This window comes from Sus scrofa, chromosome 6, assembly GCF_000003025.6.
Source record: "Sus scrofa isolate TJ Tabasco breed Duroc chromosome 6, Sscrofa11.1, whole genome shotgun sequence".
Classification (NCBI taxonomy): domain Eukaryota; kingdom Metazoa; phylum Chordata; class Mammalia; order Artiodactyla; family Suidae; genus Sus; species Sus scrofa.
The window spans coordinates 83,460,509-83,478,308 of NC_010448.4; the positions used below are offsets into that span (position 1 = coordinate 83,460,509).

General features: G+C 55.0%; 1 protein-coding gene across 1 annotated transcript; it reads left to right on the forward strand.

Moving 5' to 3' along the window:
- Positions 913-16,093, forward strand: EXTL1 (exostosin like glycosyltransferase 1). The gene is given in 12 exon segments (XM_003356212.4): positions 913-2,502; positions 2,505-2,586; positions 8,124-8,214; positions 8,511-8,618; positions 9,468-9,587; positions 10,367-10,499; positions 10,696-10,802; positions 11,630-11,719; positions 12,467-12,553; positions 13,208-13,368; positions 14,550-14,721; positions 14,874-16,093. Coding segments are annotated over 12 exon segments (2,022 nt in total). The 5' UTR covers positions 913-1,814; the 3' UTR covers positions 15,057-16,093.

The following is a 17,800-nucleotide window of genomic DNA, read 5'->3' on the forward strand; positions in this document are numbered from 1 at the left end:
TCCTAGAGAAGAGGGGACGGACACCCAACATCATCCAGCCAGAAAGGGACAGAAGCAGAGTCCACTCCAGGTCTGCCCTGTGGCCGCCCTCATCAGACTGAGGCTCCTGCAGCCAGAGTCTGAGTCTCTCTCACCACTCCAGTGACTCTTCAGTGGGTGACCTCACCCGCTCCTGACTCCCTTCATAGAGCACAGGCCCAGGAACCAAGCAGGGGACCCTCAACGGGTGTGGACGAATGGAGAGTTAGCTCATGCTCAGGAAGAACTTCCCATGCGAACTGGAGCAAGGATCCCATCCCACAGACCTTTTCTCCAGAGCTCCAGGCAAGGGCTGCCCCATATACCTGAATGCCAGGTGCCAGGAATGGCCCTGAAAAAGCAGGGGCTGGAGCTGGATGAGGTGGTGGAGGCGGAGAGGCAAAGGAAGAGGGACCCATCCTGGAAATAGTTGGGAGCACCTTACCCAATCCCACCCCACCCTCAGGCCACTTGACACCTCACGAATCTCATCTGTTGGTGGAACGGGTTAAGTGGAGGGTCTGCCTCCCAGCCAAGAGTGAATCCCCGAGCTGGGCTAACCAGCAGGGAGCTCTAAGGATTTGGGTCAGGAGCTCAGGGTTCAAATCCTCCCTCACTCCTTAGCTGGGTCACCTTAGGAAGAGACCATTCCCTCTCTCACTATACCTTTCTCACCTGTAGGAAACAAGAACGATGATCTTTGGGCTTGGAAGATTGATGTGAGAATTCAGAGACTGAGGCTGCGATAGCTCAAGACCAACTGTGAGGTGTGGGCACTGCTGGTTCTTATTATTAGCAATCCAGAAGACTGGTTTGGAAAGGGTTAAGTGGAGACCCTGCCTCCCAGCCACGAGCCAATCAGAGCTGGCAGGGGTGGAGCCAGGCTGCTGCTGGGAAAGAGATCTAGACCTGACAGATGCTGTCTTGAGCCGGGAGGCAAGACACCAGCAGGGTTTGGGTGTCAAGAAGCAGGGGCTTGGCGTGGGGTACCTGGCCTCTGCACCCAGATAGCTCCAAACCAGAGGGTGCAGGACCCGCTGCTAGAGGTGGGGGGAGGAGGAGCCCAGCTGCCTGAGCCGGGAAAGGGGCAGGGTAGGAGAGAACCAGAACCCAGAGCCCTCCTGGCCCCCTAGGTGGCGCGGGGTGGGGGGGGGGCACCGGCTGCACTCAGGCCTTGACCTCAGCTGACCCTGAGAGCCCACATGGGCTGTAGGGTCTAATTTTAGCTTCAGCCACAGGACCCAAAGCCCAGGAGTGCCTGCCAGTGGGCACAGGGGTGATCAGGGCTGCTCAGGGGCTGCTCCAGCAGGAGGATTGGGGAAACCAGCCCTGCTTCCATCCAGCCCTGCACCCTTTCCAAGCCACCTCCTGTGGGAGCCCTGACGGGTCCCCCATGGCCTGGCAGACGGCCCTTCTCTCTGTCCAGGCCAAGGTCAGGGGGTGCAGCCAGGAGGGCAGAAGGACACTACCTTGCAGTCTGGACAGGGGTTGCATCAGCCTGAGCAGCCCTCGGGGCAGGGGCCCTGCTGGGGGGGAAGGTTTGGCTTGTCCAAAGTCCGAGGAAGCCGAGCGCTGACCACAGGGAGGCAGGGCTGGAGAGCTGGTCCCACCTGGCCTCCTGGTGCCTGGCCTGAGACTTGCTGTTAGACCTTACACAGGGAGCCTGCCCTCAACGGGCCTTCTGTACCCACCTGTACCATGAGGGCACTGTACCTAGAAGGTTGATCCCAGTCCTAGAGACGCGCCCTCTGTCCCCTGCTCCTCTGCTTCCCGCAGCCCTGGCTGTGGGTGGCCACATGCAGTCATGGAGAAGGAAGTCCCTCTGGCTGGCAATGTCTGCCTCCTGGCTCCTCGTCCTGCTGGGAGTCTTCCCCCTTCTCCGCCTGGCAGTACCCTCCAGACCCCGGGCAGGGACCTCCCAAGGCTGGCCCCGCTGGCTGGACGCCGAGCTCCTGCAGAGTTTCTCCCAACCTGCGGAATTCCCGGAAGATGGCCCTCAACCTCCTCGAGCCCCCGGTGGAGGCAGCTGCACCTGGGAAGCTTGCTTTGACGCCTCAAAGTGCAGAGGGGGTGGCCTCAAGGTGTTCGTGTACCCAGCGACTGGACCCGTCTCAGAGACTCACCGCAGGATCCTGGCTTCCATCGAGGGCTCCCGCTACCACACCTTCAGTGCTGCCGAGGCCTGCCTCCTCCTCCTCCTCAGCCCAGACACCCCTGCTGGACAGTGCACCCCGGTGCCCCTGCAATGGGACGGGGGCAGGAATCACCTGGTCCTCGGTCTCCACCCAGCCCCGTGCCCCCGGCCCTTCCAGCTGGGACAGGCGATGGTGGCCCAGGCCAGACCCACAGTGGACACCTTCCGGGCTGGCTTTGATGTGGCCCTCCCGCTTCTCCCTGAAGCCCACCCGTTGCGAGGTGGGGCGCCTGGCCAGCTGCGACAGCACAGCCCGCACCCTGGGATGGCCCTGCTAGCCCTGGCAGAGGAGAGGGCGGGTGGCACACAGCAGGCACCAACTCCTCTGCCTGCCCCTGGGATGGGCACTGTGAGCAGGACCATGGACCCAAGCAGTAAGTGGATCTTTCCCCTTGGGGGCTGGATGGGAAGGGTATGTGTTGGGAGTGAGCCCGGGGGCCAGGGTGGAGGGCAGGATTGAGATGGGTGAACCAGCTCGTCCTGGCAAACTTAAGCCTCCGCTGCAGCAAGAAGGAATCGGGTTAGACAGCAGAGAGCACTACTACCAAGATGGTGATTTGCTGCAAGGGGTGTCCAGGGCACATTCTGGAATTCTTCCTTGGGGATCTTTAAAAGCATAAAACATGACTCACTCCTCTTCCTTTATTCCTGTCCTTCCTTCCCTAATATTTTATTTAACATACAATTCGATAGTGCTTACTAGATGCTAAGCACTTTTATAAATGATTATAATAATATTCACTGCTGTCTTTTAAGTGTTTGTGTACCAGACACTGAAGCGCAGAGAGATTCAGTAACTTGTCTGAGGCTACCCAGCTGGAAAGAGCACAGCCAGTGTTTTAATCCAGAATTGCCTGTCTCCAGAGCCTTCAGCATTAGAGTTCTGGGTTTTAAGCAAGAGTTTATGATCAGTCCTGTCAGAGACTGAGTTTATGATCAGACCTCAGAGCCATGGTCGCAGATAGAAGCTGCTCTTACATCTAATTTTGGGGACTAACCTCTCAAAGTAACTGCCTTTGCTTAGAGCAAATATGAAGTCAGACCTACAGAGGAACTTCCCACCAGTGAGAGTGCCTGAGTACCTATAAGGGACATCGGGACCTATGGGGACATGGAGAATCATTCAGAAACTTCTCTCTACCTGTGCTAGTTGGGTGACACACCCCAAGTGGTTAGGCAGTTGACCCCTAAGTACCCTAACCCCTCTGCACCCCCAGGAGGCCAGCAGCATCCAAAGGCTGGCTAGGCAGACAAGAACAGTCCTTTTGTGGTTGCTCAAAAGGGCCCCTGTAGCAGAGGGTCCCCCCTCCATGTTCCAGGCAGACTGAAGTTGGAACCTGTCCCTCTAGAGTCCTCCCTCTGTCCCCTATCTCAGGAATCTCCCTGTTCTTTGCTAGAACAACATAGCCTATTCTGAGCTCCACTTCTCTCCCAGGAATTCTTCACGTGGCCGGGCTCCATTTTTGCCTCTCCTTGGGGCTTCTGGGGCTTCTCTCAGCCACAGAGCTCTTGTGGGAATGGAATCCCTCTACCCCTTGAAGGCACATGGCCTCCAGGGAGCCCCATGGCCAGGGATAAGGGCAGAACTGCCTCTCTGTCCCCATGGCCCTTCTGCCAGGGCCCATCCCTAGCAGGCATCCTCAGAAGTCCCCTGAAAAGCCAGATCCCCCCAGGCACCTCAAGCTCCCAACTCAGAGCTCACCTTGCCCAGCCTTACTTCTGATTAGGCACTTAGCCATTCTTGGCTATGAGCATTTCTTTCGGCTGACTTTGGTTCCTGCTAAATGTAGGCAATTATTGGTGACTCTGAAAGCTATTTCAGCTAGAACATCTTTGAGAAACCGAAAACTTAGGGAGTAGACACCATAGGTGGGTGCTCATGAAATGTTTACTGATTGAGCGCAAATTGGCCAGAACTGGCCAAGGTCTACTAATAGGCATGGGCCACCCTCCGAGTAGCATTTTTAATGATTATTTCCAAGGTGCAACACCTGGCAGCCTTTAACTGTCCTCAGAACTTCAAAAAGTTTTGCCTTTGGCTTCAACCCACCTGCAGGTGATGGGACTTGTAATCTCTGGAGTAGATGAAGCCTCAGTTTCCCTGAAGGGCTGGGCAGCTGCCTGAGCCAGTCAGTCAAGTAGAGGCATAGAGAGGGAGGGAGGCCCACAGCCACAGGCTGGCCCCCGGAAGGTGGCCTGAATAAACAAGTGCTGGCCAGAGAAAGAGGCAATTCACAGTCCCTGCCACTGTCCCACATTCACTCTGCCGGGGGGCGGGGGGGGGGGGGGAGGGGAGAAAGTGAGCATCTGGGGAGAGCCCGCTCTGGGCCAGGTGCTGTGCCAGCTGCTTTATGTAAGTCATGGCTAATCCTCTCCAGCACCCTTCAAGGGAGGTGTTATCCCCATTTCAGGGAACAGGAAACTGAGGCTCAGAGAGGTGGAGGGAGCCAGCCAGGGGCCTTTGGTGACAAGCTCCTTGGTTTGCCATGGCCTCCTTCACTGTGCTGCTCAGGCACTTGGAAGCAGCAGCACTGGGATTAAACCCCATACTCTGGCTCCAAAGCCCATATTTTTCCACCTCATTGAACAGTCTCCTGTTGCTTGGGAATAAGCCTCCACCCATTTAAATTGTTATTTATTTATTTTTATGAACAGAGAATTCATTCACATGGTACGAAATTCCAAAGGCACAAAAGGGTATACAGTAAAAACTCCCTCCCACCCCTGTCTCTGGCCACCCACTTTTCCCTTCTTGGAGCCAAATACTGTTTCTAGTTTCTCTTGTGTCTTTTCTGAAGCACTCTGTCTGTACATAAACATGTACATATGATCTCCTCCGGTTTGGGGTCTTTTTTTTAAATATAAATTCAATGCATGTCTTAAGGTCCCCTGGCCTGTCTCCACCAGGCACAGAAAATGCAGTGCCTAGAACCCATGTTACTTTAAATGGCCCCTGAAAATTTTCTTTGACAATCAGAAGAAAATGAAACAGAAAAAAATGCTTTAATATATAATATTAGTATGTTCATTTTTATGCCAACGCAGTTATCAAATACAATTTTTATAGGCGTTCTCACTGTGGTTCAGCAGGTCAAGAACCTAACTAATATCCATGAGGGTGTGGGTTCGATCCCTGGCCTCGCTCAGTGGGTTAAGGATCAGGCATTGGTACAAGCTGAAGTGTGGGTCACAGATGTGGCTCAGATCCCGCATTGCTGTGGCTATAGCATAGGCCTGCAGCTGCAGCTCCAATTCAGCCCCTAGGCCAGGGAGCTTCCACATGCTGCAGGTACGACCCTAAAAAGAAAAATATATATATTTATATATACATATATAATTTTTATATTTTTATGGCTGAGGGGCCACAAAGGTAAGTGCCTAGGGCACTGAAGTTTTAATGCAGCCCTGCCTGGGGCTGTCGGTGGAGTCCCATTGACAACAGCCTTGGGCACTGGGGCCCAAGTCCAATGGCAAGCACTTTATAGGCCCACAGATCATCAGCAATCACCGCGATATCCCTTCTACAACACACATACACACAAACACACTCAAGTGCTCATCCAGTTTCTGATGGGGAAATTACCACCTTCCAAGGCCACCCACGCGCTACTCTCAGCCTACCCCATTACCAGACTATGTGCTAAAACTGACCTTTCAGACATTTGGTCCATTAGTCCTGGGTCTCTTCTCTGTTGCATTCATTCATTTAGCACCCATTGAATGCCTATTCTCTGCCAGGAGCCCTGCTGGGCCCTGGAATACTGAGATGAAGGAGGCAGCCCCAGCCCTCAAGTCGCTTGGTCTTATGACACACAGTATTAAGCAGAAGAGGCTGGGCAAGCTGCATGCCTGGCTCCTCTTCTTCAGAGCTGTGTGACCTCTTCAGGCCTCAGTTTCCTCATCCGTAAATGGGATACCAACAGCACAGACCTCCCATCTCATAGGATTGCTGTGAGAATAAAGTGAGGCAAGGCCTGTGAAGCCCTTAGAACAGTGCCCAGAACAAAGGACATGTTCAGTAGCAGTTAGCTTGACTCATTACTACCACAGTGTCCACAGGGGCTGTGGGAGCAGAGACGGCGGGGGGGGGGCGGCTGGAGAGACCAAGGAGGGCTTCCCAGAGGAGGTGATGTTTGAGTTTTAGACATTAAGACCAAGTAGGAGAGGAGTTCCTGGTGCCTCAGTGAGTTAAGAATCTAGTATTGTGGCTCAGGTCACTGCTGTGGCATCAGTTTGATCCCTGGCTCAGGAACTTCTATATACCACAGGTGCAGCCAAAAAAAAAAAAAAAAAAAAAAAAAAAAAAAAAAAAAAAACAAAACCCAAATAGAAAGGAGGTCCTGTTGTGGCTCAGTGGTAATGAACCTGACTAGTATCCATGAGGATGTGGATTTGATCCCGGGCCTCACTCAGTAGGTTGGGGATCTGGTGTTGCCCTGAGCTGTGGTGTAGGTCACAGATGCTCCTCCGATCCCACATTGCTGTGGCTCCAATTCACTCCCCAGCCTGGGAACTTCCATATGCTTCAGGTGCAGCCCTAAAAAGCAAAAAAACAAAAACAAACAAACAAACAAAAAAACGAGTAGGAGGAATTCCTCGGGCTGCAAGCGAGGGAGGGTGCTCCAGGCTGAGGGAAAAAGAGGTGCAAAGAACAGAGGAAACAGTGGAGGTTAATGAGGACTCATGGGTTTGGATTATTGAGCAGTCTCTTTGGCTCTAGGTTCTCCGGAGCCTTAAACTTGGGGGTTTTCAGTCCCTTAGGGCTTTATTGGAGAAGGGGGAGGGGCCGTAGCTGGCTGGTATTGTAGTTTTTTTAATGAAGTGCAGGGTGTCCTGGTATTTAACTTGTGGTTTCTTCCAGAGGAAGCCAGGCAGACCCCTGAGCAGGGTCCTCTGGGAGACCCCTGGCAGCAGCTCTGGGGTGGTTCAGATAACCTGGGGCCAGGAGTTAGCACACCGTGATCCTAATTCTAGCTCCGCCCCAGCCTTTCTGAGAGCCTAAGCCAGTCCTCAGGTCTGAGACCCAGTCTCCCAATCTGTTCAGGGAGGGTTGGTCCAGAGGCTAAGTACTCCTAGGAATGCTTCTTGGAAGTTCAGACTCAGGACCAGATAGACTGTAGTTGAGACGGGTGGAGGGACCCTCTAGGCCCTGCTCATCAGCCCCCCCAGCAGGCCTGTGAGCCCTGGAGTCCTGCGCGTGTGCACACACATAGCTAGGTCATGGCTGGGCAGTCCCAGGAAGGTGGCTCTGAGGAGAATGTGACTCTTGCCTCTCCCCCCACAGGCACACACAGGCTGGGTGTGGCCCTGGGGCCGGTAGTGGGGTAAGGGGAGGGACAGAGGAAGCCTATCCTCTGGGCAAGGGGGGGCCTCTGGGCAGCAGCTTCCTGTGTGGTTCCAGGCTGGGGGCCCAGCCCACCTCCCGACAGAGGAGCCTTTCATGGGCCTGTGCCCTCAGGATGGGGGGAGGGCAGGGCATGGAGGCCACTCAGGTGAGGGCTGCCCGGGAGCCTGCGTGTGGCAGAGTGGTGGCAGGGCAGACGTGCTTGCCCAAGTCAGTCCGGCCTTGGAAACATCTGCTCCCGCCACCTCCCAATTTGCAAATGAGGGAACCAAGGTCCAGAGAAGGGAAGGGAGGTTTGGAGGACCACCAAGGGCAGCGATAGAGCCAGAGCTCAGGGCTCCTGCCTGCTGCCCCAGCCGTGGGCAATGGGCAGGCCACTGTATGGCTGCGCGTGGCTGTGCGTGTGTGTGTGTTTGTTAACATATGAGACCATGATGGTCGGTCTGCACATTGTGAATTTGGGAGTGTTTCTGTGAGGGGCTGGGGGGCCATCAAAGGAGCTAGGTGGGGTGAGGGGCAGCTGTCTCAGGCCTCCTGTGTGTGGGACCCCCTCCTGTGCCTCCTTAGGACCCACCCTGGGGCAACGCTACCCAATGCCACCTTCTGCCTCATCCCTGGCCGAAGTTCTGATGCCTTGCACTTCCTCCAAGCCCTGCAGGTACAACCCCCATTTGAGCATCCCCCCAGCCCTGTCCCCCCACTGTCCTGAGCTGACAGGGCAGTCTGGGCCCGGGGCCAATGGGAAGGGGTGGTGAGCTGCCCATTCCTTTATTCTGGGACTCAGATGTGCTTACAGCTGTGTTACTGCTTCCTCTGCAGACCACCCCCCCATACCCCTCTTCCTCCCTCTTTACCCTTTGCCCCCAATGCAGCAGTTGCTGCCTCGGAACAGGGAGGAGGGGTGAGTGTGTGCAGGGTGGGACTGGGCTCCCCAGTGACCCCCCTACCCCTCAGGCTGGCTGCATCCCTGTGCTTCTCAGCCCTCGCTGGGAGCTGCCCTTCTCCGAGGTCATCGATTGGACCAAGGCGGCCATTGTAGCTGATGAGAGGCTCTCACTTCAGGTAGCTCAGGGCCTTGCCCACGGGGTGGGGACTGGACCCAGGACATGGGAGGACCCCCGGGATCCTGGCCCCCAGGCTAGTCTCAGTCCTCATTCTTATCCCCCATCTATGTATATTGTCCCTAGTCCCAAGCCTCTGGGGTTCTGAGCAAGTCCTGAGCCTCTTTCAGCCTCAGTTTCCCCATCTGTACAATGGGATAAGTTAGACCAGATGATCTCCACAGGCCCAGCCCCACTGGTCCAGGACTCCTTAAATCCCCAGTTTAAGGGAAGGCCACAAAAAAAAAAAAAAAAAAAAAAAAAAAAATCCAAAATCTGAGTACCTACGTGGAACTTAGGATAGGAAAGCAAAATGCACAGTGACTTTTCCAGCTGATGAAACTAATTTTGCCCAGCTCTGAAAAAAACCTATGTGTGAGCCTTGAATCCCCTGAGAAGAGAGAAGAGGGTAGGAAGTTAGTAAGAAGAGCATCCATTCACTGAGCCTCTGCAATGTGCTAAGTACTTAACATGTATCATCGAATTCAATCCTCACAACCACCCTATGAGACAAGTACAATTTTTGTCCCCATTTTACAGATGAGGAAACAGACTCAGAGAGGTTAAGTAGTTTGTCCACCATCACACAGTTCCTAAGGGGCACTGACACCCAGCTCTGTGTGATCCTTGAACTCTTTGATTGCTCAGTGACCTGGGACTTGGCCAGAGATGGCTGCTGCCAATCCATTTGGAGAACCGTGGGGAGGGGGCTTCTGGCTCCCAGACCTGCAGCCTAGGTTGTCTCCACCCCAGGGTGAGTCCGGGCCGGCCAGGGCCCCGTGCTGTCTCCTTTTCTCCGTCTGTGCCCCAGGTCCTGACTGCCCTCCAGGAGATGCCCCTCACACGGGTCCTTGCCCTGCGTCAGCAGACCCAGTTTCTATGGGACGCCTACTTCTCCACAGTGGAGAAGGTCATCCATACCACTCTGGAGGTGAGGGGCTCGCCTGCTGGGGGCTCTGGTGCTTGGCTCTGACTCATCGCTGCCCCTTCTCCACGCCCCTCTCTCCAGACACCTCCTCTGCCCTGGTGTTAGGGCTTCTCCCTTGAAACTGCTTCTGGGGTAAACTTGAGACTTGGCTTGGAGCTCTTGGATGAGTTCCTCTTCCAGTCATGGGCTCAGTTTCCCCATCAGTAGAGGAACATCTATAGCAAACAGATTTCAAAGCAGGTGCCAGGGAGTTCTGTTGTGGCTCAGTGGTAATGAAACCGACTAGTATCCATGAGGACACGGGTTCCATCCTTGGCCTCACTCAGTGGGTTAAGAATCCCCTGTTGCCATGAGCTGTGGTGTAGGTTGCAGACATGGCTTGGATCTGGCATTGCTGTGGCTGTGGTGTAGGCCAGCAGCTGCAGCTCCGATTCGACCCCTAGCCTGGAAACTTCATATGTCTTGCGTGCAGCCCTAAAAAGATATTAAAAAAAAAAAAAAAAAGCATGTCCCAACTCCAATGGATGGGCAATGGTTCCCTGGGGCGTGTGTCATGACCTATTACTGACATCTGCCATCAATGAGGATACCCTCACTGGGTGACCCCTGCTCTGGACTTCTGCATTTGAACCCTCTGTCCCCAGCCATCTAGTGATGCAGATGCTACCTTCCCTAGATTCCTGAATTGGAGGTGTGGGAAGGCACCAGGTCCTCACTTTCTCAGACCCCGCCCACAGCCACACTGACAACTCCCCCCTGCATAGCCATCTCTCATTTCACAGATCATTCAGGACCGGATCTCTGGAGCATCTGCTCACCCCTCGCTACTGTGGAACAGCCCTCCAGGGGCACTCCTGGCCCTGCCCACTTTCTCCACAAGCCCCTCGGACTTCCCCTTCTATCACCTACAACAGGGTATGCCCTACGGATGGGACAGCTTGAAGTCCCCCACGAATTCTTCCCAAGTCTGCCCCAGCCTCAACCATAGAGCCCTACCAAGCCCCTCTCTAAACCCCCTCTCTCTCCTGGCTCCCCAAGTCCCCAGCTCAGATCACTCTCCAGGGGTGCTCTGTAACCTCCCACCCTAATAGCTTGTGTCTCGTTTCCCCAGGCTCTCGTCCTCTGGGCAAGTTCAGTGCCCTGATTTGGGTGGAGGCTCCAGGCCAGCTCCCCGTGAAGCTCATCCAGGCAATGGCAGGCTCCCAGCACTGTGCCCAGGTCTGCCCCCTTGCCAGCTAGGGTGTGGGGATCCAGGGTAGGGGCAAGGGATAGGGCAGGGCCCTTGAAGACATCTGGACAAGGATAACCACACATTTTGGGGGGAAGCATGGGAAGGATTTTCGAGTACCATTACTCTTTCTCTTTAAGTCCCAAGTTTCTAGTTCCTTTCCCCCACCTCCAACCTCCCTCCCTCATGGAAACTGATGAAGCTACCTGAAAAACAGGTGCCTCTTGGGGAGGGTGAAGTTGTCATACATGCCTCCATTTATTTATTCACCCAGCATTTTCTGAGTACCCTGGGCTTGATGCTGAGGAGGCAGAGCAAAAACAGGAGAGGATTCTGCCCTGGATTCAAATTCAGCTAGCATTTCCCTGCACACTGACTGTCAAATGTCACTTCTAGAGAAGCCAGATAGGCTCTTGAGAGTACTTGGAAGAGACAAGCATCTCAGCCCAGGCGCAGATGGAAGAGCTTCAAAGATGGAACATTTGCGCTGGGTTGGGAAGGATAAAGGAGCAGGAGGAAGAGAATGAAACCTCTGAGAGAAGACGGGGATGGGGAATGGGGTCAGGGCCCAGGCTAGGTGTGACTTGAGTTCTAATGCTACAAGTCACTGCTCCAAGTCAATGGAATTCCTGCCTTCCAGAAGCCCAGAGGCAAAAACAGGGCAGCCATGAAAGAACCTTGGCTCCAACTAAACTCTCATACTCACGTATACAGCTGCTCTCCCAAACTTGTTCCACCCTGAAAAAGCTTACTCCTGGGATTGCCCGGCCCCCACCTTCTGCCCCAGTCTTCAGGAAACACTCCCCTTTCCTTCTAGATCTTGGTTCTCTGGAGCAGTGAGAAGCCACCCCCACCAAGGTTGCCGGAGACAGCAGTGCCCTTGACAGTCATTGATGGACCCAGGAAGGTGAGGGGTGGGGAGGGGCGAGGAAAGGTGGCCTCAGTCCCCGAAGGCTGGGATCTGGGGTGGACACACCCAGTGTGACAGTGTGATTTACTTGGGCCTGAGCCGAAGCTGGACTTCACGTTGGGCCTGAAGAAAATCGGACTGTGGGTTTCAGCTGCAGACCTGATGGAAATGATTCTTTTTCATCCACGGTCCTTGGGAATTGTGCTTCCAGAGAACTGGGTATTTTGTACTGCAGAAAGGCAGAGGGAGTTCATTGTTGTCTCAGATAAAGGATAGAGGAGAAACCTGGGATCCTGAGAAAACAGGGATGGGTGGCAGCACATGGGTGGGGGGTGTATGGGGAGGCGTGGCTTCTGAGAACCAGGCTGGTGTGACACACCCACTTGCTGTGTGGTTCTGGGAAATTTCCTTCATCTCTCCAGACCTGTTTCTTTCAAACGAAGGCTGTTGAATAATCTCTTCCAGGGTCGAGGTGAGCCCCTAATGTGACAGTAGAGGAATCCGAAAGTGTCAAAACTGAAGGGCCCTACGTGGGACCAACAGTCCCATTTTACCAAAGGGTGAACTGAAGTCCAAAGACATAAAAAAAGGTCCTCAGATCCGAGTTCCAGGCTGACTTGCTGGGTTCCTGGCTCTTTCTTCTACACCATGTCTACAGGGACTTCTGCTTAGCAGATATTCAGATACTCACCATGGGAGCCTGGGGAGGGGTCTCACAGCTGAACTGCACCCCCCTCCCTGCAGGTCAGTGGCCGCTTCTTCCCGTACAGCGCCATCAACACAGATGCCATCCTCAGCCTCGACGCCCACAGCAGTCTTTCCACAAGTGAGGTGAGGAGCCCCATCTGGGTTGGGGCAGAAGCAAAGCCCTGGTGGCCCCTCAGATTCCGGAAGCTGGGACCACCAGAGGTCAAGAGGTCCAGCCTCCTGCTTTTGATACCACCCCAGCAAGCCAATCACGCTTCCTCCTCAGAAATCTAATGGGAGCTTTCCACAGACTCTCACTCTTTCTCTTTCTTTCTTTCTTTCTTTTTTTTAGCCCTGCACCTGCAGCACATGGAAGTTCCAGGCTAGGGGTCGAATCCAATCTACAGCTGCCCACCTACATCACAGCCACAGCCATACGAAATCTGAGCCTCGTTTGTGACCTACACCACAGCTCACGGCCATGCCGGATCCTTAACCCACTGAGCAAGGCCAGAGATCGAACCCGCATCCTCACAGATGCCAGTCAGGTTCGTTGCCACTGAGACGCAGGGGAACTCCATCCACAGACTCTTTTGAGAACATTGTTTTCTGCTCCCAACTGCAAAAGCATTGTTTCTAGCTTCCAGTTGGAAAGTTCCCGTAAACATCCCTGGGAGCTTTCAGGCTTCTGTCTCCTTCCCCAGGGCCGCTCAGCCAGTCTGGCTTGCCTCCATGTCTCCGGATGCTCCTGGCTGGTCAGGAAGTCCTTCCTCTTACCTGACTTAAATACCTCCCCAGGTGGACTTCGCGTTTGTGGTGTGGCAGAGCTTCCCGGAGCGCATGGTCGGCTTTCTGACGTGGAACCACTTCTGGGATGAGGCTCGGGGTAGCTGGGGCTACACTGCTGAGAGGGCCAATGAATTCTCCATGGTTCTCACCTCGGCTGCCTTCTACCACAGGTACAGAGGGCCAGAGACTCCCACCTTGAATCTGGAGCAGGGTGGCATGGGAATGAACACAGCAGTCAGCCTAGAGCCCAGAGGTTCAAGGCCACTTCCAGTGCTGTGATGGGCAAGTCTCTTCACCCTTCCAGAGTTTCTGTTTCCTCATGTAAAGTGTATTTGCCTCACAGGGCTGTTGTGATCATCAAATAAGAAAACATATTAAGTCCTTGGCACACAGTCAACAAACGGCAGCTAGGGGTTCCCGTCATGGCATAGAGGAATCGAATCCAACTAGGATCCATGAGTTTGCAGGTTCGATCCTGGCCTCGTTCAGTGGGTTAAGGATCTGGCATTGCCTCGAGCTGTGGTGTAGGTCGCAGACGCGGCTCGGATCCTGCCTTGATGTGGCTGTGGTATAGGCCAATGGCTGTAGCTCTGATTCGACCTTCATATGCCTCAGGTGCAGCCCTAAAAAGCAAACCAACAACAAAAATGACAGCTAGTGTTATTTTAAATAGAGCCATGCAGAGTATATGGACAGTTTGGATTTGGTGCAGGGTTGGGGCTGGGGGATTACCAGAGAATGGTCCTGATGCTTTATAAATGGGCTGGGGCCTTCCAGAAGCTGCCTGCAGCACCCCTAGGGACTGAATTCTGAAGGGCCTCTTTAGAGGGGTTCCTTAAAGGTGTTTAAATTAAATTTGTGTAACCTGGAATCTCTTTGTAGACCTACACAAAAGCTATGCAGGAAGAGTGACAAATGCCCCTAATGTCTGCAAGGTGGGCCCAGGCTGCTCTGTAGGAGGGCCTGTGGGACATAAGGTTGGTTAATCCACAACCTTCTGAAAGCTGGTCTTTGGGCCGCCATGGCCGATGGCCCTGGAACCAGCTGCTCCTCCCCTCATTCTGGCTCCGAGTTCAGACCTCAGAGCCCGGGGAGGGGGCCCCAAGGAGCTGTGAGGGAGGGGCAGGGGGTTCGCCATTGGCTGCAGACAAGCTGCAGAGCACAGAATAGTGGAGACGGTGCATACTAGGAATGGGAGCTCTCCGAGGAGGCCAGGGCTCAGAAAAGGGAGCAGGTCTTTCACAGGAAGCTTAGAGGCTGAGGTCAAAGGGAGAGTGAGATGGAGAAAGAAGAATGGGGCCTGGGAGGTGAACGCTGCTCCAGCCTCTCCTGCTCCTCCTTCCTTACCCAGGTATTACCACACCCTTTTCACCCACTCCCTGCCCAAGGCTCTGTGGACCCTGGCCGATGAGGCACCCACCTGTGTGGATGTCCTGATGAACTTCCTAGTAGCAGCAGTCACCAAGTTGCCCCCTATCAAGGTGCCCCATGCAACTCGGCATGGGGAAACCAGCCCTCCACTGGTGAGGAACCAGGGGGACTGGTGGCACTGGGAGGGCACTGGGGAAGGGATTCCCTTGGTCTAACCCAAATCCTTTTTGCTGCATGGGGCAGGGGTGGCTGAGGTTCAGAAGCTCAGAGAAGCCCTCCAACACTTTGCTCTGCCCCCTTTTAGGCACCTGGGGGTCCAGGTCTCAGGCAGGAGCAGCAGCCTGCCGCCCAGGACTGCATCAACCAGATGGTGGCAGGGTTTGGCCACATGCCCCTCGTGTCCTCTCGCCTCCGTCTGGACCCAGTGCTCTTCAAGGACCCAGTGTCTATGCTGCGTAAGAAGTACCGCAGCCTGGAGAAGCCCTAGGAGGGACCGTCTCTACTGCCCTCCATCTGCCTGGGGTGGGTAGGGAGTGGAGTCTCAGCCTCCCTTGAGACTTCTGGAGACCCAGTCAAGGCTGCCAGCTAGCCCCCACCCGCAGGTCCCGATTGGCCAACCGCACCCTCCAGTCCCCAGGCTGCTGCTCCGCCTGTGCTTTCAAAGACCTCTTGCCTTCCTGGCTTCTCTGCCAAGCTGACATCTACTTGTCTTTCAGATCTTCGTCTCCTCTACCAACTTGCCCGACTCCCACTTCTTCCCCGGATCCTCTGAGCTTTCCCCAGCTGGGTGTGTCCCACAGTCCCGAGAGCAGTCATTGCTGCCTTGCAAGGAACACCATCAGGTCCCCGGAGGCCCGGGCCATGTCCCCTTCTCTCTGGCCTGGCAAGTGTGCCACAAACACTTGACAAAGAGATGGAAGAGACATCAACTACATGCCTGGCTCTGGGCCCAGTGATGGGGGCATGGGCAGGGTGTTAACAAGTGAGAGCAAAACCCTACCCCCATCACCTGGGGTTTCTAATCCGGCCAGAAGGCAGTTTCTCACAGACTCCTGGATTGTGAGGCTCAATCCTGGATGAATTGGAGAAGTGTCCGGGAGCCAGTGTCCGGTCTTCCTTCCCCACCGGCGGCCAGAGCAGAGTTTGGGCAGAAGAAGGTGGCCTGGGACCCTTGGCTCAGGCACTGCCGTCTCCCTGCATTACCAGCCTTGACCACTAGAGGTCAGCGCCACACCATGCTTCCTCCTCCCCGAAAGGGAACAGTTCTAAACCAGCCCAGGGAATGTGGAGGTTGGCGGTGTGCAGCTAGTAGTCTGAAAACGGGCGTAAAGAATCTGAAAGAAAAGCCCCACCCTTTGGCCCACACACTTAGGAAGAAGACTGGGCCATTTATAGTGGGTGGGTGGGAGCAGGGGCAGTCCCCGATCGCCCTGCTGAGTGGCGTGAGGGAGATGACGCTGGGTTCGTTCACCTGGAACTGGAATTATCACTTCCGAAATAAAGCCTATGTCCTTGCCCCCTCAAGCCTGGGCTATAAGTAGCTCTGCAGCAGCTGCCTGGAGGGGGACTCAGGCCTCGCCTGGGAGCGGAGGCCACTCTAGAGTAATGGGGATGGTGGGTCCAAGCCCAGGTCCAGGGTATCGGGTGTTCTGCTGCTTTGGTAGCCTCACAACTTTGGAAACTCCCGTGACTAGTGCCTAGCTCGCTGTCCAGAACATGCTGTCCCCAAGGCCTCTCCAAGGTTTCCCACCTCCATCCTCCAGCTAGACCTCTGGTCCCTGGATGGCTTGGGTCACTGCATGGGGTGCAGAGAAAGCTCCCCTTGGGGAGGCTTACTGTGCCTAGATTCTTGAAGTGGAGGGGGCACGGAGAGTTAAAGGAAAGGGGAGACAGTCTGGCCCAGAGTCAAGGACAGTGGGTGAGGAAGCACACAGCTGCAGCCCAGGCAGCCTTCCCAGGGTGGGGAGGACTCCAAGTGCAGGCCCAGCCAGGGGGACAAGAGGCACCTTTTCCCTCCCCACTCACAGCTGCAGCACCCAGAACACTGAATGGCCTTGGCATGGCCTTGGCCCTGGGTTGGCAGTTCCAAGGGCTCATACTGTACCAACATGCAGCCCAGAGCAGGCCTCCAGCCCCTGCCTGAGGAAGTGAGACAGAAATCCTAGACTTGTCCCACACTGGTTGTATAACTCTGGGCAAACAACTTCAACTCCTCTGAGCCTCAGTTTACACATCTATAAAACTGGAGGAGAGCAATGGCTGTCTCTTGAGAGGGGTGTAAGGAATTGGCAGACAGCAAAGCCCAGGTTTCCAGGCCTGCCCTAGGCCGGGGGGGGCGGGAATTTTGATTCCTGAGACTGAGGTGGAGTGAAGCTCAGCCACCCGCAGTCCCCCCTACCCCCCACCCCTACACACGCTTCCACAGATTTTTAAGTGACTGAAAAATCTGCAGACCTAGCTCACAGGCGACCCTGGATGACTGCTGGAAAGGCACAGAGGTCGTTTCCCAGGTGGTAAGAGAGAGGCCAAGAGGGGAAGGTGAGTGACCAATACCCATCCCCAGGGCACCCTGACCCAGCTGCCCCTGGGGAGGCTGGGGGGCCCACCTGGCTCCCCTGGAAAGCAGCCTCAGGCCAGCCTTCCAGAATGGTGATGAAAAATAACCACTCTTCCACAACCACCAGGTGCTTAGCGGACTTTGGCTCCAGCCCTCACAACAACCCTGTGAGGTAGGTGTCAAGGTTCTCAGTTCTCAGAGAGCAGCTCTGACTTGCCTGAGGGCAGAGACCACTAGATCAGGGCCACCAGATGACTGGGCATGCTGCCTCCTCTGTGAGACGGGGGGCATGCTGCCTCCTCTGTGAGAAGGTTACCCCCACCTTCACCATCTTGTAAATACAAGCCATCCCCTAATTCAGGAATCTTCACACGCACCCCAGGAAGCCAGGGCCTCCTGTCCTGGTCGTACCCTCTTTGTCCTCCATCCTCAAGTTCTGAGCAGGCTAGGCCGTACTAGCAACAGAGATGGTCTAACCATATTGGATGTCAGACTCCTTGACCCCCACCCCCCACCCCCGGCCACTATCTGGGCAAGAGAAGTGGCCTCGGGGGCTGTGCAGCTGTTAAATCGGGACCTAAGCTGAAATCTCTGCCCACCCCCACTCATCCTGTCACCTTGGTGTTGGCAGAGCTTCCTGGACTGGGGGAATGAGGCAAGAGGACCAGCAGGTC